At 54.3% G+C, this 25,715-nt stretch overlaps 1 protein-coding gene across 1 annotated transcript; it reads left to right on the top strand.

Moving 5' to 3' along the window:
- The first annotated feature begins 11,468 nt into the window (after positions 1 to 11,468).
- Positions 11,469 to 13,759, top strand: LOC121040819 (uncharacterized). Its single transcript, XM_040491514.1, has 2 exons — positions 11,469 to 11,646; positions 12,518 to 13,759. The coding sequence occupies exons 1-2, from the start codon at positions 11,529 to 11,531 to the stop codon at positions 13,345 to 13,347; spliced, it is 948 nt and encodes a 315-aa protein (XP_040347448.1). The 5' UTR covers positions 11,469 to 11,528; the 3' UTR covers positions 13,348 to 13,759.
- Positions 13,760 to 25,715: the final 11,956 nt, after the last annotated feature.

Here is a 25,715-nt window from a genome sequence, read left to right as displayed (position 1 = left end):
CTTCCTTCCTTCCTTCCTTCCTTCCTTCCTTCCTCCTTTCTTTTTCTTTCTTTCTTTCTTTCTTCTCTTTCTTTCTTTCTTTCTTTCTTCTCTTTCTTTCTTTCTTTCTTTTCTCCCTCCCTCCCTCCCTCCCTTCCTTCCTTCCTTCCCTTCCTTCCTCCCTCCCACCCCCTCCCTCCTTTCTTCCTTTTCTTTCTTTCTTTCTTTCTTTCTTTCTCTTCCTTCCTTCCACCTTTCCTTTCCTTTCCTTTCCTTTCCTTTCCTTTCCTTTCCTTTCCTTCCTTTTGTTGTTTGTTCTATAAAGCTCTTTCTAATTTGCAGCCAGGGTAGAGACACTGGAATAGGCAGCTGTTTTTCGTTTGTTTGTTTGTTTTGCTTTAATTAAAAATTTTCAAAATATTTTTTTCATCAGCAACTCCATGAGCACTGACTGATAACATAGGCAGTTTTTATAAAACAGTTGCATGTTCATATCTTAATAACTTGTGAAATGCTTCTCTTCTTTTTATCTTTTTTTTTTTAATGTCTATTTATTTTTGAGAGAGACAGACAGAGTGTGAACAGGGGAGGGACAGAGAGAGAGGGAGACAGAATCCAAAGCAGGCTCCAGGCTCTGAGCTGTCAGCACAGAGCCCGACACGGGCCTCGAACTCATGAACCGTGAGATCATGACCTGAGCTGAAGTCTGACATTCAACCGACTGAGCCACCCAGGCGCCCCAGCTCCTCTTCTTTTTAAACTCCTTCCCATCTCACTTACTGAGATGGCCGGGTTAACTTGAGGAGGTCAACCAGTGGAGACAAAATTTATTTGAGAGGGGTCCCTGGGTGGCTCAAGGGGTTAAGCGTCCTACTCTTGACTTTAGCTCAGGTTTTGATCTCATGGTTCATGAGTCTGAGCCCCACATCAGGCTCCACACTGTCAGAGAGTACAGGGGAGGGGCAGAGAGAGAGAGAGAGAGAGAGAGAGAGAACCCCACAACAGGCTTCTTGCTGTCAGTGCAGAGCGTGATGTGGGGCCCGACCTCATGAACCATGAGATCATGACCTGAGCCCAAATCGAGAGTCTGATGCTTATCGGGCGGAGCCACCCAGGCACCCCCAAGCCATGACTATTCTAAAGAAGAAGGGGAGGAGGATTTGCCTAGCAGACACCTCGTCTTATCCTACATAGCAGTAAGTAGTAATAAGGCAGTCTGCTTTTGGACTAAGCATAACAAATCAACCAATGGGATGTAATGAAGAAGCACAGGTGCACGACCAGTTGGTACATGACAGAAATGAGATGGAACATCATTGGCTGAAGGGGAGACTGCTCAGTAAATGGAGCAGAAGAATTTGGTTTTTCCTTTGTTCATACAAAAGATGGTAAAATGGGATTTCCCACCTCACATCATACCAAAAATTTAACGGTTCTTTGAGCTTCCACAGTTAATAAGAAAAGACAACTGAATTTTTAAGAATGAGTGAAAGACAGGAACAGGCATTTCAAAGATGAGGAAATATGTGGAACCAATAGGCGAAGAGGAGATGATAAACTTCACTAGAAATCAGAGGCATATGAGTCACGCAATGATCTGCGATTATACACCCTTGTTTGGTTAGCAAGATAATTAAGTCTGATTCTTGAAGTCCAAGTGTTGGAGAGGAAGTGAACTAAGACGATATTTTGTTCCCGTGGTGACTCTGTTTTACACCTGAAACAAATGTAACATTGTGTGTCAACTATACTCAAATAAAAAAGGTTTTAAACGTTGTATTTTTGTGGGAGTGCAAGTTGTTACAACCAGTTTGGAAATCACTCTTGTAAATTGGAACATTAGCACACCTAATGGAATCTGGCAATTCCATTTCTAGGTATCTAGCTAAGACAAACACAGATGCATGTAAGAAGTTATGAATGAGAACATGCATAGCAGGGCTATTTGTAAAACAAAACCGGGAACATCCCAATGCCTATAAAAATTGGGGCCTATCCCCACAAGACAGTCCTCTATAGCAGTGAAAAGGAATGAAGTGCAGTCATTGCCTCATTAAGAACACGGATAAGAGGGGCGCCTGGGTGGCTTAGTTGGTTGAGCATCCAACTCTTGATTTGGGTTTAGTACATGATCTCACCATTCGTGGGATTGAGCCCCACTTTGGGCTCTGTGCTGACAGTGTGGAGCCTGCTTGGGATTCTCTCTCTCCCCCTCTCTCACCTCTTTCTCTCAAAATAAATTTGAAAAATAAAATAAAAAAAAAAGAACATGAATGAGAAAGCAAATCCTGAAAGGCTTTCTATAGTATGAGATCTTTTTTATGCAGTATTTTTTGAGATTCTTTTTATATTATATGGTCTTAAAAATGTACAGCTGATTAAAATATGTTTAGGCCTCCATATGTATGTCATAACAGATTTTTCTTAAAACAAAGAAATGGTGAACCCCAAGTTCAAGGTGGGGCTGCCTCTGGGGAGAGGCAGAGTGGTAATGAGAAGCATGCACATGGAGGTATTTGTTATCTGCGGTGTCCTCAGCCTTGGGTTGGATGCTGAGTACAGAGGAGGGATGGTGGGACACAACAATCCAGGCCATGCGTGGACCAGTGCTGATATTAGAACCCAAATCTAGGTTCATGCACAGAACCCAATTCTGTGCCTCTGAGGTCCAATTTATTTTTTTAGGTTTATGTATTTATTTTGAGAGAGACAGGGAGAAAGAGAGAGAGAATCCCAAGCAGACTCCACACCCGGCATACAGCCTGACTCAGAGCTCAAAGTCACAAACCGTGAGATCATGACCTGAGCCAAAATCAAGAGTTGGACGCTCAGCCAGCTGAGCCACCCAGGCGCCCATGAGGTCCAGTTTTTTTTTTTGAAAAGGAGAAAATGAATCTTACTTGAATTGAGCTACTACACTTGTCAGGAAGCGCAGGAACAAATGCACTGTTTACAAATCTGGTGGGTTGGTCTGTTTCCAAATCTACCTTCTAAGATGGACAGATGTGGTTGATCAAAGGGTGTGTCGTGAACGATGGACAGGTCTGGAGACAGGATGCGATAAACATCTCCCAGACAATGTTGGTCATCCCCACCCCGTAAACGCTCACTGTGTTCTGGGCTGCTCGAGGATCCAGGTACAGAGTCTGCATGGAGCCACCAGGAAGCTGTCAGCAGCTTCCTCCGGAAATGTATGGATTTTGTCTTTCTGGCACCGGGAAGTGGCATCGCGTTCCTGGGGGCTCGTGTGCACGTGGTCCAGAGCCTGTGCTCTGTAAACACTCACTGTTGGGAGAAGTCCCCGCTGACATGCAATGAGCTTCCTTCCAGCCACCGAACTGCCCCTTGCCAAGTTCTCTGCTCTTGGCCAACACACTCTGACCCTCTTTGAGTAGTGCGGGGTGACCGACTTTTTGTGGAGAAGCACTGACCTGCTTGGCGTCAGGGGTCTTGTCCGCAGTGATTCTGCCCATCTTCATTCGTGTTGCTGCTTTTCTCCCATGCCTCAGTCTAACTTCTGTCCTTGGCTGAAGTTATTCAGTGATCAATTATTATTATTTTTTTTTTTTTTAATTTTTTTTTTCAACGTTTATTTATTTTGGGGACAGAGAGAGACAGAGCATGAACGGGGGAGGGGCAGAGAGAGAGGGAGACACAGAATCGGAAACAGGCTCCAGGCTCCGAGCCATCAGCCCAGAGCCCGACGCGGGGCTCGAACTCACGGACCGCAAGATCGCGACCCGGCTGAAGTCGGACGCTTAACCGACTGTGCCACCCAGGCGCCCCTCAGTGATCAATTATTAAAGCAACTTGTCCGTGCTCAAACACCGGGTCTGTGAGCAAACAGTTTTATGTTGCTCAAAGAGAGAGCCTGGCAGAAAATACTGTATTAATGAGCAAGCTGAACAGATTCACGGAGGTATTTAGTATGTGTAGCCTTGAGGGCACGCATGGCAAATGGACTTTTTAAAATTTAAAGACCCCTTAAATGATCCAGCTGCCTTCTGCCCAGGCACACGAGGTGGGTGATGCCTACTGGTATCTCTCAAAAGAGATTCAAAGGGACGAAGGAGAGGACTGAGGTTTTGCTAAGAAGTACGACTTGTTTGTGTTTAAGTGGGGTAGCTCAGCGAGCTTGCTCTAAGACGGCCAGGGGATGAGCTGTTACTACAGTTCCAGAATCCCTTCCTGGCTGGCTATTTGTCACACTTACTATCGCTGAATGTCTCATCCTCCTAAAGTGAAAACAGCGGTTTTATTTATTCACGCTGTTGCCCCTCCTTCCCCTTCCTTCAGGGGCTTGGCTGGGCTCTGCAGGGTGGTTTTTGGGGGATGTCGCGTGACTGCGCTCGGGGGGCGATTGGGGCGGGTGTCTACCAGCTGGTGGCCGATGCCAGCTTGGATCTCGGGGGGTGGGGGGCGGGCTGTCGGCCAGAACGCTTCCCCGCGGCCCCTCCAGGTGGCCCGGGCTTCCCCCCAGCATGGCGGCCGGGTAGGACTAAGTCCCAAGACACAGAATTGAGAAGCTTCTCTTCTCGGGTCCTGGGCTGGACAGAAGCGGCACCAGGGGTCGTGCTCGGCTCCAGGGTGTGAACACACGGAGGAGGACCCATTTGCACAGGGGCTTGAGTTGGGGAAGGGTTTCAGAGGGAGGTGGCAGACAGGGGGGACGGGGGGACGCCTTCCATCGGCTGAGTGCCCTGAATGCTGGCGCTGGGGTCGGGGAGCACGAGCAAAGCTGGAAATGGGGCTGGCTCCTGTCCCCCATCCTCTCCCTCCCCATATCTGGGGACGGTGCCTCCCGGCCGGGCCAGCCGTGATATGCAACAGAGCTGGTCCACGTGGCTGGCAGCTGGCAGCAGGGGCTGACCTTTGCAGAGAGGTCCCATGGCGGGGGGGGGGGGGGGGCGCGGGGGGGGCTGCCATGGCTCAGCCTGGGCGGGGGTCAGCTGCAGCCCCAACTCTCCCTCTCGAGGCTGGCTCGCAGGTGCCTTCCTCCCGGCATCTGCACCCCACACAGGGAGTCTGCAGGCCCCCAGATCAACATTGAAAATGGTCGATTAGATCCAGGAGCCAAAGGGAAGGTAACAGACATTGTTGTGTGTTGGGTGTTGGTGGCAGCGCAAGGACAGAAGGAGGACGGGCTCCCAGGGCTCCCTTCCTCCCCAGGCTCAGGAGCTCAGGGGCTCAGGGGCTCACTGGCTGCCATGGCTCTTGGGGGCTCCAGGCAGGGGGAGGGGGAGAGACTGGGGGAGAGGGAAGCAGGGCGGAGAAGTACAGGGGCGGGGTGCTGGGCGGAGTGGAGAGCAGGGCGCCAGCGAGGAGGTGAGTGCAGGCGCCTGAGCTGGGGATTCAGACACCTGTGAGCACATCTGCCCGGGGGCTTCATCCAGACTGCAGTTCCCTCTGGGAAACCAATGCACCTGCTGCCCACCTGGGCAGGTTAGCTCTCCGCAGGAGGCCCAGCAGGCAAAGCCTCTGCCCCTCCGAGGCCTGGCCTGAGAGCTCACGGGTAGGATTTAGCCTGGGGCTGGATCCTCGGAGACTAAGCTCGCCCCACGAGGGGCCGAGGGGCCGAGGGGCCAAGGGGCCATAGCAGGTGGGAGGGGACCCCATGAGGGGCTGTAGCAGGTGGGAGGGGAGGGGCCTCAGCTCCGGGGCGGCACCTGGGAGGAAGGAGGAGGGAGTGAGCAAGACCCCTGGGTCCCGCGCTCCTCTGGGATGGGGTCCACAGCCCCTCTGTCCCTGGGATGTTATTCACCCCGTCCCCCCTACAAGCCTCCCCCCTACCAGAGTATGCCGCCTTGCTCCTGCTGTCCTAAGTAGGCAAACAGCCTTCTTTCCCCACTTTGCCGCCTGAGAACGTCGCCTGCACCCGCCGCCTGTCCTTCCCAGGCACGCCTTCTCCCCAACTGCTGCAGGCTCCCCGGGGCCCCGGTTTCCTTCCAAGAGACCTTCTCCACGTTTGGGTCAGCGTTCATTCCCCACTTTCTTCCCAACGGAAACCCAGATCCAGGTGAGGCAACGCTGTGTCTGGAAAAACACGAAGGATCCCAAAGCCGCTTGCCGCTGAGTCGGGAGGGACGCTCGCACCCCTGCCCAGCCCTGCAGAGAAGAGGCAGAGCCTGCTGGGTGCCACCACCACTGCCACCGGCTCCAAGCGCCATGGGGTAAGTGGGGGCAGAACACTCAGCTGGCAGGGGCCCCTCCTGCCCTGCAGACAGCCCCGTCCATCAAGCGGGGCACCCATCTTGGAGGTGGGGGGGGTGAAGGGGTCCCCGTAGCTGCTTGGTGGCACGTCAGGTGGACTGGCCGAGCCAAGGCACAATCCCCTGGGAACCCGGGCTTCCGGCGGCTTTGCTGGAGGGAAACCCTTATAGGTGAGCTCCTGTGTCAGGTGCTCTGCAGAGTCCAGGGCAGTGCCCGTGTCTTCTCTCCCAGGGACCCGGCACCCTCCATCCACGTGAGCACAGACCGGAGAGGTCAGACTCTAGACCCTGGACAGGTTTCGTGTTGGCCAGAGCCCCTGGGGCGGGAGGCAGGCTCCCCAAAGCTGAAGGTGAGAAACCATCATCCTGTGGCTTCGGGGGATTCAGACAGCTGGCGAGGCAAGCGTGGGGCCTTGTGCCCTCCCCGGTGCCCCTGGCTGCCCCCTTCTGCACTTGGCAGCATTGGCACTGTGGCCCCACGGGGACGGGCCTCTTCCATCTCAGGACAGCCCCAGCGGGAAGCTGGATGCAGCTTCCCTGGGGCCTGCAGGGCAGGGGAGGGGAGAGAGGGCTCTGGCCAGAAGCCCCCATCCCCCTTCTGGGGCTGACCCACAATGTCCCAAGAAGGCAAGGCACAGAGAGCTACGGGATGAGCCCGGTTGCAGGCTGGCTTCTCAACCTGCTAAGCTGGTGAGGGGCACTGTTACCCTGGGCAGCCGACCGGTGAGTCAGGGGAGTAAGTCACAGCCAGGACAGCTGTCCCTGCAGTCGGGGCTGCCTGCTGCGGCTCAGGGGGGCACGCGGGGGTCCCGCAGGCCCCAGGCAGCGTCCTCCCGGCTCCCTGTCCTCTCTCCTGCTCCCCCCCAGGATGAACAGCCGCTGGACCGGCTCTGGAAAGATCCACAGTGTTTTCGTTGGTTGGCAATCTGGTTTTCATTTCTCTTCTCTAATCTCCACACGAAAGAATTATTTTTGTTGGTTTTGTTTCCAGTTTTATTGAAATATAATTGGCATCTAACGTTGTATGAGCCCAAGCTGTACAATATAATGATTTGCTGTTTGTGTATATGGTCACATGATCTCCCCCAAAAGTTGAGTTAACATCTGTCAGCACACAGTTATGCAATTTTTTTTCACCGATTTACAAATAGCTAACTAGTCACCAGGCTGATCATTATATCCCCAGGACTTATTTATCTTATAACTGGAAGTTTGTGCTTTGACCCGCACCCCCCCCGCCTCCCCCCACCCCCAACTGTGGCAACCACCAACGTTTCCCTGGATCTATGAGCTCATTTTTGTTGTTGTTGTTTGTTTGTTTTGTTTTGTTAGGTTCCACATATAAGTGAGATCACAGTATTTGTCTTTCTCTGTCTACTTATGTCACTTTGCATAATGCCCTCAGGGTCCATCCATGTTGTCACCAGTGGCAAGATTTCCTTCCTTCCTTCCTTCCTTCCTTTTCTTTTCTCTTCTTTCCTTTCTTTCTTTCTTACGTTTATTTATTTTTGAGGGAGAGACAGAGTGTGAGCGAGGGAGGAGCAGAGCAGAGAGAGAGGGAGACACAGAATGCGAAGCAGGCTCCAGGCTCGGAGCTGTCAGCACAGAGCCCGATGCGGGGCTCGAACCCACGGACCGTGAGATTATGATCTGAGCTGAAGTCAGATGCTTGATCTGAACTACCCAGGCCCCAGATGTCTTTCTTTCTTATGGCTGAATGGCTTTATCCATTCATCCATCCATCCATCTAGCCACCCATCTGTCCATACATCCGCCTGTCCATCCATCCATGGGACTTAGGTTGTTTTATGTCTTGGCTATTGTGAATAGCTCTGTGGCCATGGGGTCTCAGATATCTTTTCAAATTAGTGTTTCCTGTGCATAAGTACCCGGAAGTGGCAGGGAGTGCCAGATCAAGTGCTATTTCTGTTTGTGATGTTTTCAGGACCCCCCACACCCCGCGCTGTTCCCCGCGGTGGCCGCAGCAGTTTGCGAGCCCACCAACAGTTCAGGTCCCTTTTCCTCCACATCCTTGCTTCATCCTTTCCTGTGTCTGCTTCCTTCTTTGTTTCCGCTCGTCACGCTGGGAATAGATGGGCAGCTGGCCTGCAGGCGAGGCCTCGAGTAGACGCCGTCTGCATGCGCCGCCTGAGATGCGATGCGTGAGGAGAAAACAAGGTGAGGACAAGGGTGCCTGCTTCTCTGGTTCCTGCAGTGTTGCTGTCTGTCCACAGCGAGGCGTCCCGGAGGTCGTGCTTACTGCCTGGTTCTTCCACTCCCGTAGTGTCAAAGGGGGCGGTACAGAAATGACAAGGTAACAGCTGGAGAAAGCCACATGTGGACCTACTGTGATAAGAAAGGAAAAAGTGTGATTGGGGAAATGTTGGGGAAAAATCCCCTGCCTGCTCCAAGTGTCCAGTTTTGAATACAACTTTTCTGGGCTTTCCTCTGCTGCTCTTCTGCAAAATGGATCATCAGAGGTGGCCGGCCATAGCCTCGACAGAGGCATTTTATCAGCCCTCAGCACATTTCAGACACTTGGCAGGTAGAAATGCTTCACGGTAACTTTTTCTTATTGCATTCACAGTGCAAATGAGTCCCTGAAAGATCTGTTCTGTGACCTCCGCTGGTGGTGAGGAGGACGGGCTGGAAGACGGCGATGGCTTGTTCCAGGTTGGGGAGCGAGCGGTGGCCGCGGTGACAGTGACGAGGGCTTCGCTACCCTCAGGCGTCTAAATCTACCTGTCACTTTCAAAACACTTTCCTGCCCAAGCCTTGAGAACATCTCAGGCTAACGGGGAGCCGGTGAGATTCGTGCACTGGGTGAGGACGGATGTCTTCTCTCGTCTAGCTCTCGAAATGCCGAAATTCTGTGGCTGAAGGCTCAGCCTCGCCTCTGCCTTCCCGCAGATTCGTGATTGTGTGTATCCGGGCCATGGGCTGACGAGCTCCCTGTTTCCCGCCCTGGCTCTTTCGCTTTCTCCTCTGACTGTCACTGAACGCAGAGGGTTCGCAGCTTGGGGTGCCTCGGCCAGAAGATCAGCCCGCGTCTTCTTGCTTTGAGCAAATGGTTTTTATTATGTGCGACAACTGAGGAGCCAGCGAGGAGGTGGCTCCCAAAGCACCGCCTCCCCTTGGGGTTGGTGCCGGAAGCCTGTTCAGTACCCCTGGAAGCATGCATGTGCATTGTGGAATTACACATCTTTTTAAAACTTTGTTTATTTAACTTCAAGTTAGTTTCAGGGGGAGATCCCAGTGATTCATCTCTTACATACAGCACCCAGTGCCCATTCCAGCAAGTGCCCTCCTCAACGCCCAGCCCCCATCTAGCCCAGCCCCCTCACCCGCCTCCCCTCCAGGAACCCTCAGATTGTATTCTGTATTTAAGAGCCTCTTATGGTCTGCCTCCCTCTCTGTTTTTATCTTCTTTTTCCTCCCCTTCCCCTACATTCACCTGCTGTGTTTCTTAACTTCTACACATGAATGAAATTATATTTGTCTTTCTCTGCCTGATTTATTTCGCTTAGCCTAATACCCTCTATTCCATCCACGTCGTTGCAAATGGCAAGATTTCATTCCTTTGGATCACCGAGTAGTATTCCATTGTGGATATAAACCACATCTTCTGTATCCATTCCTCCATCGATGGACATTTGGGCTCTTTCCATACTTTGGCTATTGTCGATAGTGCCGCTATAAACATTGGGGTGCCTGTGTCCCTTCGAAACAGCACACCTGTATCCCGTGGATAAATACCTAGTAGTGCCATGGCTGGGTCGTAGGTTAGTTCTGTTTTTAACTTCCTGAGGAACCTCCATCCTGTTCTCCAGAGCGGCTGCCCCAGTTGGCATTCCCACCAACAGGAAAAAGCGTTCCCCTTTCTCCGTATTCTCACATCTTCTATCTGTGTCCTATCACTTCGGTACCTGCGTGAAATGTCCGCATGTGGTGCCTGCGTCCTGTGTTCAAACACTGGCAGGAAACTGTGTCCACAGAAGGAGATCTGGGTATTATCATGAGCTAAAGGTAAGTTCAGGACAACTCGGGGGGCTGCTGCACAGGTGCCCAGCTCCAAACCTGTTCAGACTGGCTCACGAAAGGGGCCACCAGGGGAAACACCTAGCTGGGGAGGAGGGGTGTCTCCCTGGCTGGAACTAGTGTTCCTGCAAAACAGAATGCATCCCTTCCCTGCTTTGGGGCCCTCCCGCCTCCTCCTCCCTCCGTGGGTAGCTTCCTGCCTCTGGTTTGAGCAACTCCCTGTTGTAACATTACCCCCCCGCGCCTTATTTACTTTGGAGCCCAGCAGGCTACAGGCCCAAAGGGAACTGGAGGAGACTGGAGACAAGAACAGGGCAGAGTCCTGTGAACCCAAGGCTGTGCCTACAGCCCGTGGGATCCCCTTCCACCCTCGTCACCTCCCGTGTACAGTTTTTCACAGGATTCTGCCAATGCTTCCACTGAAATGACTTTTTTTAAAAAATTTTTTTTAAACGTTTATTTATTTTTGAGACAGAGAGAGACAGAGCATGAACAGGGGAGAGTCAGAGAGAGAGAGGGAGACACAGAATTGGAAACAGGCTCCAGGCTCCGAGCTGTCAGCACAGAGCCCGACGCGGGGCTCGAACTCACGAACCACGAGATCATGACCTGAGCCGAAGTCGGACACTTAACCGACCGAGCCACCCAGGCGCCCCATGACTTTTTTTTTTTTTTTACAACAGCCTCTTTCAGATATAATTCACATACCAGACGTCCACCATTTAATGTGTAAAGCTCACTCGTTTTAGTGTATTCAGGTATGTGCCCCCACAATCAATTCTAGACGATTTCATCACCTCCCAGAGAAACCCTAAAGCTTTTAGCTCTCACCTTCCTGCCCCCACATTCCTCTGCCCGGAGCAACTGCTAATCCTTTTTGTCCCCGTGGATTCCCCTGTTCTGGGCATTTCACATAAAAGGAATCACATAACGTTTGTCTAAGCGCTTAGCGTAAAGTTTTCAAGGTTCCCCCACGTAGTAGCAGGCATCGGACTTCATTCCTTCTTATGGACAGATGCTGTCTCATCGTGTGGAGAGACCACATTCTGTGTGCGCGGGTTTTGGTGGGGACATAGTTTCTCAGTCCTCCGGGCACACACCCAGCTGTGGAGTTGCAGGGTCATAAAGCAACACCGGGTTTGACGGTCCCAAGAGCTACCAGTCGGTTTCCCAAAGTGGCTGCTCGAGTTCCACCCCCACCAGCAGCGTGTGAGGGTTCCAGTTTCGGGAGGAAGTGACTTTTATTTGCATCCAGGACTCATTCCCAGTGCCCATGTCTGCATCAAGGTCTTCCAGCCTCATATGCAGATGATTGCTGGAGCCACCTTGCTGTCCTGGACTCCGCATGGTTCCCCCCCGGCCATGACACCCGCTGGCCCGCCGTCCTGCCACCCCACATTCCATCATTGGACCCCACGGGGTAAGACGGTGACCTACCAATCGTAGGCTCCATAATCTAGACCAGCTTGGCCAAGGTCCCTCCAAACCTTCCCCTCCCAGCCTGCCTCTTCCCCGGCATGAATCTTCACTTCTAGCCCCCTCCCCTTCACACCCACAGTGTCATACCTGTTGGGGGATCCCCCCCCGGGACTAGAAATTCCCAGCGTCTGGGAAGCTCCTTTGTTTCTTCTCCCGATCTCAACAGCTGCCCCGCCCCAAAGCAATCATTCTCTTTACACTGTGTCTTCTGCTGTCCTCTGTCCTTGGCCACTAACCTGACTGATGGACGTGTCACCCACTTCTCTATCAAAGGCCAGTTCCCTCTCTGTTCCAGCCCACACTGCCCTCGTCCGCAAGACTTCACGAAACTGCCCACCGTGATCCTGCTCTCCCTCGAAATTTCTACCCCACCATCACACCCTTAATTACGTGCCTCTAATACGCACAAAATCTTACAGTGCTAAAATAGTTTTTGGTCTCCTGCGTACGATGGGGAGGGACCCCCTTGCAGGTAGAGACTGCATCTTATAGAAACCTTTCTCCTGTCACGGTGGCAAAAAGCGAATGTAGTAAGTCTGCGATGAATATTTATTGAGTTGAATTTCACTGAGATGACTAAATGTCCTACGTAAGAGCCCCAGAGAGAGGGCAGCGGAAGCTAATAAAATGGCCGGTAACTGATTTGGAAGAAATTCTAGGATGGGAATGACTGCATATTGGTGTGGGAAGGGGCTCAGATCTGAGTTTAACCCTCTTGTGTTCCGGGTAGGCTGAGCCCCGGCTTGGCGTCGGGCTTAGCCCAGGTTGCACAGCTGGGAATCGCAGCTCACTCACTGCCTTCTCCCCGGCAGGCACTCTGGAAGCCGTGCTGACCCCCGGCCTGGGAGCCAGGACCCTCTCCATCCGTGTGTCCTGCTCGCCTTTGTACCCACAGCCCCTCCAGCAGCGGCAGGGCCAAATACACATTTGTGGGCTACTGCGCAAGCTCAAGAAGTTAATCCGGGGAAGAGCTTCAGCAGTACTTGGCACCTGGTGTGCACCTGTTGAATGTGAGATCGGACGGTGGAAGCCCCTGGTCCCTTCTCTGCACTCTCTGCTTCCCTTCCTCTTCCTGCCAAGAAGCCAAATCCATGTGGTGGTGGGTACAGCGTTGCGGTTGGCTTTCTTCGCCGTCTACCTGATGCTCCGTGCTGCTGAGATCCACGAGGTTTTGGGGCATTCATCACTCCGCTGTGGAGGGGGGCTTTTTGCAGAGGCTCCATGGCCCATGGGGACAAGATTTCAGTTGCCTTGGTGCCTCTTAGGGCGTGGTCACACGCTGAGAGCAGAGGCCATGGGGGTTAATGAGGAAGGAAGCTGGTGGGCCACTGCCCAATGGGGTGGCTTTTATAAAGTCCCCTCGTCCTTGCAACAGCAGGATGTACAAATTGTGTGGAGGAGCGCAGGGCCAGGAGTCAGGGCCAGAGACCCCAGTCCAGCTGCCCGCTGGCAAGTCCTTGCCCTGCCCGAGCCCTGCTTTCTCCATCTGCACAATGGCCGGTGTTGGAGGCACATGTTCAAGCCCCTTTGGGAGCCTTTCAAACATACCTCGCCCCAGAGAGCCTTCCCTGATGCGCCTGGACAATGTCTGGAAATAAAGGCTCCCCTGTGCAGCCAGAGTCAAGAACCACAGGCCAGATGAGTCCGAGGACTTTTCCAACTCCACAGCTAGCCACTGTTTTATCTGGAAAAATAAACAGGTTCCCCAAAGAGCTGATCTTGTCTGGAGAGGGAGAGACATCAACAAACTTATTTATTCAACAAATATTTGTCAGCCGTATCCTGTGTGCAGAGCCCTGGGCTGGGTGCTGGTGGTGGGAAGCCGGAGGTGACAGCTCGTGTTTATCCAGGGCTTTCTGAGTGCTGAGGGTTCTGCTAAGCACGTCAGGGTATCGGTTCGTCTCTCCTCCGCAGTGCTGGCAGAGGAGCACTGGTCCCTCCCCATCACCACCTCCCCGAGGGAGCATGTCCCTGTCGGAGAGTGGGAATCCCATAGAGTTATAGGCCAGTTCTGCGTGGGCATATGGGTGTAACCACCACGTCAGCAGCCTCGGGTTACCCGAGCATCTATCTCCTCTTTCCCTGACAAACATTTACAGTTTAGTATAAAGAAAAATATGATTCCAGAAGAGTTGCGCAAATCTGCAGGGTGTGGAGCTTTCATTTTCCTAAGACCTGAACGCTCCAATTTCCCTTATCATCCTGCAGGAAGGACAGTGTGATGGAGCTTAAGCAGTCTGGCAGAGAGCCATTGAACCCTCCCTTCTTCCACCTTTTTGTTTTATTCAGGCCCTCAAAGAATGGGATGATGCCCATCCACTTTGGGAAGGGCAAATTCTACAGATTCAAGTACTTTTTTCTTCTGGAAAGGCAGCAATAGGCACATCTAGAAATAAGACTCAAGCAGGTATCTGGGTATCCCATAATGTAGTCAAGTTGACCACAAAATTAACTATCACACCAACCATCCAATTATCCATCCACCCACCCATCTCTTCATCCATCCACCCACCCATCTCTTCATCCATCCATCCATCCATCCATCCACCCATCTCTTCATCCATCCATCCTTCCATCCGTCCATCCATCCATCCATCCACTCATCTCTTCATCCATCTACCCACCCATCTCTTCACCCATCCTCCATCCATCCATCCATCCATCCACTCATCTCTTCATCCATCCATCCATCCATCCACCCACCCATCTCTTCATCCACCCATCCACCCATCCACCCATCCACCCATCCATCCCATCCCATCCAACAACTTTGTACTGGACACCTGATATGTGCCAGACATTATGCCAGGTACTTGATAATAAACAGTGGTCATGACAGACCAAGTTACAACCTTCATGACACTTAGAGAAAATGGTAGAAATGAACAGGGGTGAAGGATTATTATTCTTACTCCTTCCTGTTCAAGTGGTGTGTAGAATGAAGCCCAGAAAAAGTGTGTGGCCTTCAAGAAGTAGGAGATGATAAAGCTGGAGAGAATGTACATGTCCTGACTCCATGCCTGGTGCCCTCAGAAGTCAGTGTGAACTCACTCTGCAGGTCCTAACTCAACCAAATTTCTTCTGAAGCCATGAAACAAAGAAATTGCTGATGCTCCGTATTAGTCAGAGTTCTCCAGAGAAATAGATCCAATAGGGTGTGGATAGATAGATAGATAGATGGATGGATTTATCATAAGTAGTTGACTCACATGACTACAGAGGCAGGCAAGCCCCAACATCTGCAGGGTGAGTCATCAAGCTGGAGACTCAGGAAGAACTAATGTTTCAGTTTGAGTGAAAGCCAGAGAAAGTTGATGTCCCAGTCCTAAGGCCCTCAAGCAGGAAAAATTCTCTCTTACTCAGGGGACGGTCGAGCCTTGTGTTCTAGTCAGGCCTTCAACTGATTGAATGAGGCCCACCCACCATAGGCAGGGTGATCTGCTTTACTCAGTGTACTGTCTCAAATGTCGGTCCCAAGCACATGCCCTCATAGACACAGCCAGAGTAATGTGTGACGAGATGTTTGAGCACCCCATTGCCCAGCCAAGTTGACAGGTAAAATTAGCTATCATCTGCTCTGAGGAGCTGCATACCTGTCCCACAAGAGCACGCCACAGGCCTAAGAGACATTGTCGAAGATGGGCAAGTATTGGGAGCAGAGCTCGAGAGAAGAAGGTAAGCGGGAGCCACGAAAAGCTGAGCACATCCTGCTTCCCTTTCTGGCAGATGCTGCTGCGAGAGTCTGGGGTGGGGAGGGACCTGGTTTTCTTTTACATACGGAAGGGAGAAAAGTTTCACATCTCCCTCAAGTGCCCACGGGCTATTTTGTGTTGTTCCTAAGCGAATTTCTGTGAGGACCTGTGTATTTCTCTCCAGAGGAAGATAAATGATACACATTACATAGGGGAGAAAACAGCTCACATTTGCAGATTTCTTTCATTTATAAAATGTTTATTTATTTTGAGAGAGAGAGAGAGCGAGCGAGAGAGAGAGAGAGAGAGAGAGAATGCATGTGAGAACAGGGGAGGGGCAGAGAGAGAGAGGGGGAGAGAGAGAATTCCAAGCAGGCTCTGTGATGTCAGCACAAAGCCCGACAGGAGGCTCGATCCCACGAACGGCGACCTCATGACCTGAGCCGAAATCGAGAGCCAGATGCTTAACCGACTGAGCCACCCGGGCGCCCCCACCTTCACAGACTTCTAACAAGTATCTGTTCTTCCAAGAGATTTGACCTGTTAGCATTGTGTTGTTTTTTTTTTTTTTTAAAGAACAGGTGAAAACTTTGCCCCCTGGTGACCCCAGTGGTGATTGCATCATCAGTAAGCCAGCCCTAAATAAGAAGGTTGAAGATCAGTGAGCAGAGCAGAATGCTCCTGCCGTGGGACTGCCACTCGATGGTGCCACCGGAGGCTCCGTGACACCTGGGGTGCTCGCTTCTCATTTGCACCCCCAGACTGAGAGACGGAGCCGGACAGAGGCCCTGGGCAGCATGAGGACCGCGGGTCGGGTCTGCAGGCTTGGGCACAGAGCCTGCTTGAGCTTCTCTCTCTCCCGGCCCCTCCCCTGCTCACTCTCTCAAAATAAATAAACCTTAAAAAATAATGTGTTTTATGTAGTCAGATGTATCTAAAATGTAATTTCAACACATAATCAATATCAAATTATTAAAGAAATATATCACGTTCCTCTTGGCTCGGTCTTGACATGTGGTGGGTCTTATGGACTCTAACCACGTCTCAGTTTGGAAAGGCCGCATGTGGCCGTGCAGCCACCATATTGGCCAGTGCAGCTTAGACCAAGGTTGCAGGTGTTAAGTGGGCCAGTGGTGGATGAGGTGGACGCAGGAGGTTGCCTAGGTCCTCAGAGCCCGAGGCGATCCCTCCCTGGGAGAGGCCCCCTGTCGTCCCTCCTCAGCCCTCCTGGTCTGGTGGCCCTTACCACGCTGGGCACGGAAGTGTGGCCGGAAGGGCAGCTTATACTTATTTTGCTACAATCAAATCGAAATTGAAATAAAAGGGAGAAAAATCGGAAGTGAAAAGGCAAAGCAGACGAAGCCACCCGGACGGCACTTCCAAAGCAGGGTAGGAATGCTTTGTCTGGGTCCCGCGGGAGGCGGGGGAAGGCGTTGAGGACACACGGAATGGACTTCCCCTGGGCAGTGCTGGGACCAGGGCACCGGGGTAAGGACGTGGGGGCGCCCATCCCGCTGGCCAGCGTGAGGGTCAGAGCGTCTGGCTCAGGACAGGCCGTGGAGCGTGGGGCACTCAGGGAGCAGGCCTTGTCAGTGCACTCATAGTGTCCACAGGGTGCCGTGAGCCGACGCAATGCCGGAGGGCCATTCTTTGCTGTGCTTTATTATTTCCCTTGGCACCAAACGTTCCCAGGGCTCACCCTGACCTCGTTGCCTCGGCCTCAGCCTGTGTGCCGACTGAGTGGTTTGCCCCCAAATTCCTACATTGAAGTCCTGACGCCAGTGGGCCTGTAATTGGATGTGGGGCCTGGTAGGAGGTAATAAGGCTAAAGTGGGCTCTGAGGCCGGGGCCCTAATCCCGGGCCCCTAATCCCGTGTCCTCGTAAGAAGAGGACGTGTGCAGGGGAAAGGCCAGGGAGAAGATGGTCACTTGCAGGCCAAAGAAAGAGGCTGGACCTTGATCCCGGACGTCCGGGCTCCAGACAGTGAGAAAATGAGTGTCTGCTCTTTAAGCCGCCTGGTCTGTGGTCGTCTGTTGCGGCGGCCAGCGAAGAAGCCCCCGAAGACAGCCGTCCCAAGACAGCGGCTTCTGGCTGGAAGCTCGCTCCCAGCCCTGGGCCGGTCTGGGGTGAAGCACGCGCCGTGTCTAAGACCTCAGGCTCCCTCCTGGGTTCCAGACAGTCACGTGACGCTCTCGGCTGTGTTTCTGGGTCCCACTGGGACCGTGCAGGCGTCCGTACACCCCACCCCCACGCCCCATGTCCTGCGTCAGCTGTGTCCTGGGACTTAGCTCTTGCTCCAAACGCCCACCGGGGTCTGCTCACGTGCCACCTGGACCTCCTGCCTGAGCACCGGGCGCGTGGCGAGCCCCACCGTCTCTCGGAAGGAGGTGGCATCGTACTCGGCCATCACCTCTGTCCTCCCGCACCCTACGCCCTGCTGTGCTGGTGAGCCCCGGCCCCACCGACAGCCTGCTTCCCTGCCCGTGGGTGACAGAGCCCTCGCATCCTGCAATCCCGGGATCCCTCCCTGCGGTGGCCCCGGGGTTCCCGGCCTCCTCTGCCGGTGGCCCCGCCGCCATTCCCCAGTGTCCTCCTGTGGCCCCGTCCTGCAGGAGCCTGCCGTCTGTCCTCCTTGTCTACCCCGTGTGCCCCCACGTGCCTCTCGCCGTGTCCAGTAGACAGATTTCCCTGCTTCACCTTTCATGGGGGTGAGTCCCCGGGCGTCCCGGCTGCGTGTGACGAGGCTCATCAAGGGCTTGTGTCCAGACAAACGGACACCTCCGCGGATGGGAACCACCAGGTGTTCTGGCTCCGGGCGTCCTGACTTCTCTGGACTTGGGGTCCAGCCTTATTCGTTTCTTCTGAGATCTTCCTCATTGTCTTATGAGCGCAAACATGCACTGAAAAACACGCAAACAAACACGTATTACAAACACGGCTTTTTAGGTGCGTTGGAGCAGGGCAGTTTTCAGGGTCTGACCTCTCTCGGACGGTGCGATCAGAGAAGCATGGGGTCTGGAATTACAATCAAGTCGCTTCGTGTGGTCGTGGCCACGCAGACGTGGTGACAGCCCCTCCTGGACACACGTGGACCCATGTGCACGACAGCTGTCTGCGTCGGCCCACGGCAGCGAGGCGATCTTCCCGCTGGATGCGGTCTTTTTTCTCAGGGGGTCACAGAGGAGGCCTGTCACCCGGGTCCTTGTCCTCCTAATGCAGGAGCTCCGCTGGTGTCTGCTGGGCCCCGCCGTCTGAGCTTGCTGTGCCTGAGAATCTGCGCCCTGCCTTCCCTCTGCCCTTTGTGGAGCCAGCTCTCCGTCCAAACACCTGCAAGCCCCTCGCATTCCACACGTAGTTCACGGCGGCCACGAGCCGACGCATTTGAGGCGGCCACACTCAGGGCACGAGTCCCCCCCCCCCCCACTTCCGGAGGAAGAAACACGGTGAATGGCTAGGGAGCACTCGGGGACCCCGGAGGACGCTTCGGGCTGACATCCAGCCAGTAATCGACCCTCGCGGGGACATCGTGAGAGACTCAGGAAGTATGCCGCGGGACGAGACATGCCATGCCGGCTCAGGCTACCTCTAGACACATCGCCAGAGAGAGGCACGGAGGGCACGTTGTGCTGACGGGTGGCTGAATGACCACGTGGGCCTTTGGTAAATCATTAGAAACGGTCACAGGCCAGCCTGGGGTCCAAAACTGTGCTCTGGGATTCCAGGGCGCCAGTTCCCCATGGAAGGTGAGTCAGTATTTACTTACGCACTTCTGATGTTCCCAGATATCCTCTCCCACGGCTCCTGATTCTGGAAATTTCCCAGCATGACTCTGAGCAGACACATAGGTTCTTTAGGAGGGCTTTACTCCATCACCATCCTTGTGAAATGGGTCCCTTTGAGAGGTCTGCAGGACAGAGGGACACAGGTGTAGACGTCCACAGGTGTGGACATGGGCGTAGACGCCCAGGTGTGGGGGGCTGCACTGGGCAGGGGAGGCCTGTGGTGGGGTGCCCGAGCTCAGGGACTGTAGGGCCACCATGCTGTCCCTGAGCAGGAAGGGACCCAGCCTCAGGCTCCTGACTCCGCTGCTCTGCTCTCGGATGTGCCAGAGGAGTTGGGGTCCCATCTCCCGCCAACTTCCAGGGCCAGGTCTCAGGATCCTCTGCGTGGGGAGCACCAAGGTGACCAGAAAGCAGGGCTTGTGCTGACCCTGGCTCGCTCCGCTGGGCGCTGTGCTCCTAGCTTCCTCAGGGGCCACCTGCCGCCCTGAGTCACCCCAACCACCTGCTGGGGGCACTTGTGTTGGCTCCCAGCCCCCATTCCTGCACAGGGAGCAGGATTGCGGCTGGGCTCCAGGCCTGGAGGTGGGGAGAAGGGGCCGCCGGCCTGGAGGCTCCCTCAGACCGAGCACTGGGACCTTTCCCAGGGAGGGGAGCCCCCTCCTTCCTGCAGTGCTAGGGAGCCAGGGCTCCGCTGTCAGCCCGGCAGAGGCCTGAGCAGGGGATGGGGGCAGAGCCGGGCCTCCTGTCCCACCGGGGCCCGTGCTGAGCCACTGTCAGAAGACCAACATGGTCACAGCACCTCCTGAGAGCATCTGGTTTTTGCACATCATCCAGGATGCCCTGGGGGGGGGGGGGGGCAAAAGAAACAAACTGCCAGATAAAACGCGGGCCACTCAGGTAAATTCAAACTTCACATTAAAAAAAGTTTTGGGGGCACCTGGCTGGTCATTAGAGCATGGGACTCTTGATCTCCGGGTCGTGAGTTCAAGCCCCACATTGGGCACGAAGCCTATTTAAACACAATTTTAATAAGTTCTCGGTATCAGTATTTCCTATGCAATATTGGGACACACTTACACTAAAAAATTATCCATTTCTATCTGAAATTAAACTTTAACTGGGCTTCCAGTGTTTTTATTTGCTGGATCTGCAACACTCCGGGGCTGGGAAACGTGTCCCTGTAGGAAGGGATGTGGTTCAGTAATCCAGGGATCCTTTTCTCTTCCGACCTTCCGTAGGGCCGGCCCTCTCTGCGGCCCCATCAGAACCTGGGGGGACTCCCTTCCTCAGCCTCCGTTCGTTCTCAGAACAGACACTGATGGGACACCTGCTGTGCGTTGGCAGGTGGGAACCCCCACAGTCCCTGCCAGGGGGGACACGGTAGCCTCCAGGTCAGGTCCGATGGGGGGGGGGGCCGGGGGCCGAATAGGCTGGGGCAGGAGAGCCTGGGCATGGGGACAAGGGAAAGAAGGGACCAGCCGAACACCTGGAAGGTGCTAGGGACAGAAGGAAGCCTACGCAGGTAAAGAGGCAGTCAGAGAAGAGGTGAAGCTTAGGGAGGTGTTCCTCCACGCTGGGCCCTGCTCTGGGCGCTTGGGGCGCACTGTGGGCACACCCCCATTCTAGAAGCCCAGTGCACGTGGTGAGGAGCACAGCAGCTGAGAGGGGGCCAGGGTGAGGCTGGGGTGGAGGTGGGTTGTGGCTACAGACAAGGGCTGAGAAGGGCCTCGCTGGGCAGATGAGGTTTGATCCAAGGCTTTGCAGGGCGTGTCCTGGGGGCGTGGGCACCTCACAAGGAGGTCATGCCGTCCATGGCGACCCCTGTAATCCAACCTGCTCCCCCACGCTTGGGCCTGCGCACTAACAGCTCAGGTGTCCCTCGACCCAGGTCCCGGAAGTGTCCTTGGGCTCTCCTACCCCTTGCCCTGAATCTCTCCTGGGATCAGTCTCCCCTGCACGTCCCTGTTTCCTGGGAGCCCCGGCTGGAGGACAAGATTATCCCAACACGCCTGGCCTGGGGACCACTCCATGCCTGGGCCGGGCTTGCAAACGTCTGGGCCCTTCCTTGAGCTGTCAACACTGCCTGGGACACCTGCGGGCACCTGCCGCTTACCCCCTCGCTCTGGTGGACCCGGGGCGGGGGGGGGGGGGGGGGGGGGGGGGCGGCGTGTGGTTTTCTGCTGAAACAATACCACAACCAGTGGATACAAACAACACCCCCTTGTTCTGGGAATCAGCAGTCCTCAAGTCTGGCCGTGGCAGGACTGTTACTTCTAGAGGCTCTAGGGGGAGCCCACTTCTTGCCTTTCCTGGGTTCTGGAGGTCACCTGCCCTTCTCCACCCGTGGCCCTTTCCTGTGTCACTCCTGCTTACGACCCTGTCATCACATCTCCTCTGTGCCACTCCCGCCCCCTCTCATAAAACCACACTTTGATCACACTGGATCCACCCGGATAATCCGGGATAATCTCTCTATCTTCACTGGATCACACCTGAAAAGTTGCTTTCGCCATGAAAATTCTCAGGGTAACGGATTTGAGGGGTTAGGACGGCCCCGTCGTATGGGTGTGCCCCCCCCCCCCCCCGCCCCGTCCCAGCGCTGACCACAGGCTGTAAGCCGTGTCCTTACACGCTTCCCATCGCTTAGGATGCGTCTCTTGGGCCAGCTGACACATGGCTGGCCTGGGCCTTCAGGTGGTTAACCCCACACCTGTGTGAGGCAAGGGCTCTCCTGGATGAGTCTCGGGGGGCCGGGGGTCTCCCAACCTTGCTCCCCTTTATTTGCGTGGTTCAGCCACAGGCCTTAAATACACGGAAGGTCTTCCTTACCCTCCTGCTCACCCAGACGCCCTCATGGTGTCCTGGCCACATAGTGTCCTGTCTGTGTCTCCTCTCTCACCATTTTTTTTTTGCCTCTAGTGACAGTTTACAGGAAATCTATGGCTTTTCCCCCTACTGAAATGGGGAAAAAAAAAAATAAAAAGAACCCACACGAATAGAACATTAGGAAACTCAGGTGGGCAGTGGGGGCCCGTCCCGCAGGAACCTACGGCTTCCAGGCCCACGCAGCCTCGCTCCCCGCCAGGGCCCGTGTTCCGACGGCCCCTCTGGACCAGTGCCAGGCACCCCCAGCAAGGGCGGGAAGCTTTTCCCGGTGCACCTCCTGCTTCTGTCCAGCACTTAGAGTCACGGGGAAGGAAAGGAAGCTTTCGAGACAAAGAAAATACAGTTCTCCACATGAGAGAGCAAGGAATTACAGGGTGGACTCCGGACGGCTATTTCCGCACGGGTCCTGCTTCCGTGGCTGCTTTGTGTCCAGTCTGTGGTCGGGAAATGCCAGCCTTCTGCGTCAGGCTTGCAGTCGAGAGGCGGTGGCCTCCCGTGGGCCAGTGTCCCCAGCAGACACAACTGGGTCACGAGGCCTTTGTGCCAAGAGCACCCCTGCCCCGCCCCCGCCGAGGGGCATGGCCCCTGAGACCACTGGCTCCAGGGGAACCTGTCAGAACCTGCCTCTAACTTGGGGCAGGTTGTTCCCTCCTTATCTCAGTGAGAGAACGCGATCCGACCACAGTCTCAGTGTTTCATTTAAGCCCCGGCTGGATCAGCTTTGGGAAGACAAGTAATTAACATCGCCTAGAACCACCCACACGTTCACACATGCCGTTCAGAAACTGCCAGCCACAGGGGACGGGGTTTCTGAGCCTCTCGCTTCCCCTAGTCTCTATGCCTGACCTCCCACTAATTATAAAATGTTCTGTCCCTCTCAACCCTTCGCCAGGCCTCACAGCCCTGACCGTGCACAAGGCAGGCAGGGAACGCCGGATGACGGCCATCAGGATAATGAACATGAGGCTATTCAGTGTTGGGGTGCATCCGTGTGGGTTCATCCTGGGACAAGTGAGAGTTTTCTGCTGGCGGAGAGGAGGTGACCAGGAGAATGCGAGGGAAAGGAGGGGACTTTCTCTCTGGGCTTCGGGCAGTGCCGCCTTTGGGGGTCCCAATGCGTTGAGGCCCGAGCGGTGGGTGGGCTTGCAGGGAGCTCAAGGGGCTTTCGGGCAAATTTGCTTCTCAGAGCGCAGCAGCGTTTTCCAGCAGGTGTTGGTGATGAATTTATAGAGTCGGCCGTTTTTCTTCCTGGAGGAGATTTACCTTTTTATAGCAAAACGAATCTCCCGTTTCTCTTTCTCCCGATGCTGTAATGTCCCCACGTTGTCGTCTGTTCACAGCCAGGTGGGTGGTGAGCAGCGGAGGCGACCGGCCGGGACTGTGGGGAGGCATCCGCAGGACCGCATGGCGGAACGGGTGCCATAGGCTGGTGACTCAGTGAACACCTCCCTACGGGTCTGCATGACTCAGAGCACTTTGATTTGGTGGAGGAAAAGCCAGTTAAAGGAAAGGCACACTGAGACAGCTGGTGATTCACTCCCCCGAAGGAGTCAATGTGGGGCTTTCTAGTGAGATGAGCTGACCTCGAATCGCCTTCGGCGGATGCTTAGAGCAAGCGGAACCACATTGGTCTTTCCTCCTCCTTTCTCCCCAGAGTCTCCATTCCAGGAGCTGCGGGCCCACGTGTCCTTCCTATGGCAGGGCCGTGGGTGAACTGACGTGCTAAACGGGGTAGGTCACGGCCAGGTCTGCTCCTCAGCTCCCAGCAGCGCCCGGATGCCCTGAGGTGGACACGAGCCTGACCTTCCACTGCGGAGGCGTGATGCATATGGGGACAAGGCACGGACAGCAGTCTCTGGGGAAGGTGATCTGCAGGTCACAGAGTGGGGCGGGCTTGGCCCCAGAGCCAAAGGCCAGCAGAGCCAGCATATCAGCGTGAGTGCAAATTTCCACGTTGACGGTGACATCTGGAGTGGGTTGAATGGTGGCCCCCCAAAAAGACATGTGCATGGCTTACCCCCTCATACCTGGGAACGTGACCTTATGTGGAAGCGTAGTTTGCAGACATAATTAAGAGTCTTGGGATGAGGACATCATCTTGGATTATCAAGGTGAGCCCTACGTGCAATGCCCAGTGGTCTAAGGAAAGGCAGGGGAAGACTTGACACAGAAGGAGGCAGGGATTCGAGGTCGCAGCTACAAGCCAAGGCACACCAGGAGCTCCCGGAAGCTGGAAGAGGCAAGAGAGATCTCCCCTAGGGCCCTCAGAGGGAGTGTGGCCCTGGCAGCATCATGACCTTGGACTTGCGGCCTCGAGAACACGAAGGGTTAAATTTCTGCGCTTTTAGTCCACCCAGTTTGTGGTGATCCTTTGGGGCAGCCCCAGAAAACAAATGCAATGGCCAAGTGCCCAAAAGGACCCACAACTCCACATCAGGGCAAGGCCCACCCTCCTCTACCGGAACCTTCTCTTACCACAGAGTTCCACGTCTCCGGGTGGGGGCAAAGCATCTGACTAGCATATTCGTTTTTTATTGCTGTGTGACTTTCAGCAGTTAAAATAGCAACACACGTGTTGTCTCTCAACTCCCGTGGGTCAGGAGTCCAGGCTCGGGGCAGCAGGGTCCCCTGCTCAGGGTCTCACCAGTTTGTTGTCAACATGCCAGCTGGGCTGCCTGCCTTTCTGGAGGCTGGGGTCGTCCTCCAGGCTCAGGAAGTTATTGGCAGAATTTAGTCCCTTGCACCAGTAAGACTGGCCCGTTTCTTATTGGTGTTGGCTGGGGGCCTCTCTAGGCTCCCAGAGACCCTTGTGCCAACCCGCGTGGCCCCCGTGACTTAGCAGCTTAGTTCTTTAAGGCCAACAGGAGAATCTCTCTTTTCAGGGCAGGTCTAGACTCATCTCCCTCTTGCCCTTCAACATGACATAATCAGAGGTCATATCCCATTATCCTTCCATATTCCATCGGCCTGCCCCCATGATGGAAAGAGGATCGTACGAGAGTGTGACTCATTCGAGGGTCACTTTCAGGTGTGGCTGACTCCCCTGGGGCATCTTTATTCCTGGGGCTGCTCTCTGTAAGCCTTCAACTTTTTCAAGTTCTCTTCCTTCTGCTCCTGGAGTCCACTATCACACCGTTGTGACCTTTGCTCCTTACTTAAGAAAGTACCAATGTCAGGGCGTCTGGGTGGCTCAGTTGGTTAAGCATCTGGCTCTTGATCTCCGCTCAGGCCTTGATCTCAGGGTTGCGAGTTCAGGCCCCGTGTTGGGCTCCGCACTGGGTGTGAAGTCTACTTAAAAAAATAGGGGTGCCTGGGTGCTCTTAGTAAGTGTCGGTTAATGTCTGACTCTATGAGGTCAGGATCTCACAGCTTCGTGGGTTCAAGCCCTGCACTGGGCAGTGAGGAGACTGCTTGGGATTCTCTCTCTCTCCTCACTCTCTGCCCCTCCCCGACTCGCACTGTCTCTCTCAAAATAAATAGATAAACTTCAAAAAATAGAAACTACCAAATGTCACTAAAATCTTGGTACTCAAACATTTTTGGAGATTCAAAGAGAGAAGTTCAAAGGGAGAGCCTCTGGCGGGAGAGCATCGAATCACCTGCCAACTCACAAGTCCCAGATCAGGCAAACTTCCGTCTGGAGGCTCTG

Source organism: Herpailurus yagouaroundi, unplaced genomic scaffold (genome assembly GCF_014898765.1).
Source record: "Herpailurus yagouaroundi ecotype Mexico unplaced genomic scaffold, PumYag 29, whole genome shotgun sequence".
NCBI classification, from domain to species: domain Eukaryota; kingdom Metazoa; phylum Chordata; class Mammalia; order Carnivora; family Felidae; genus Herpailurus; species Herpailurus yagouaroundi.
The sequence above is the reverse complement of the archived record's forward strand: the minus strand, read 5'-3'. Positions and strand labels throughout refer to the sequence as shown.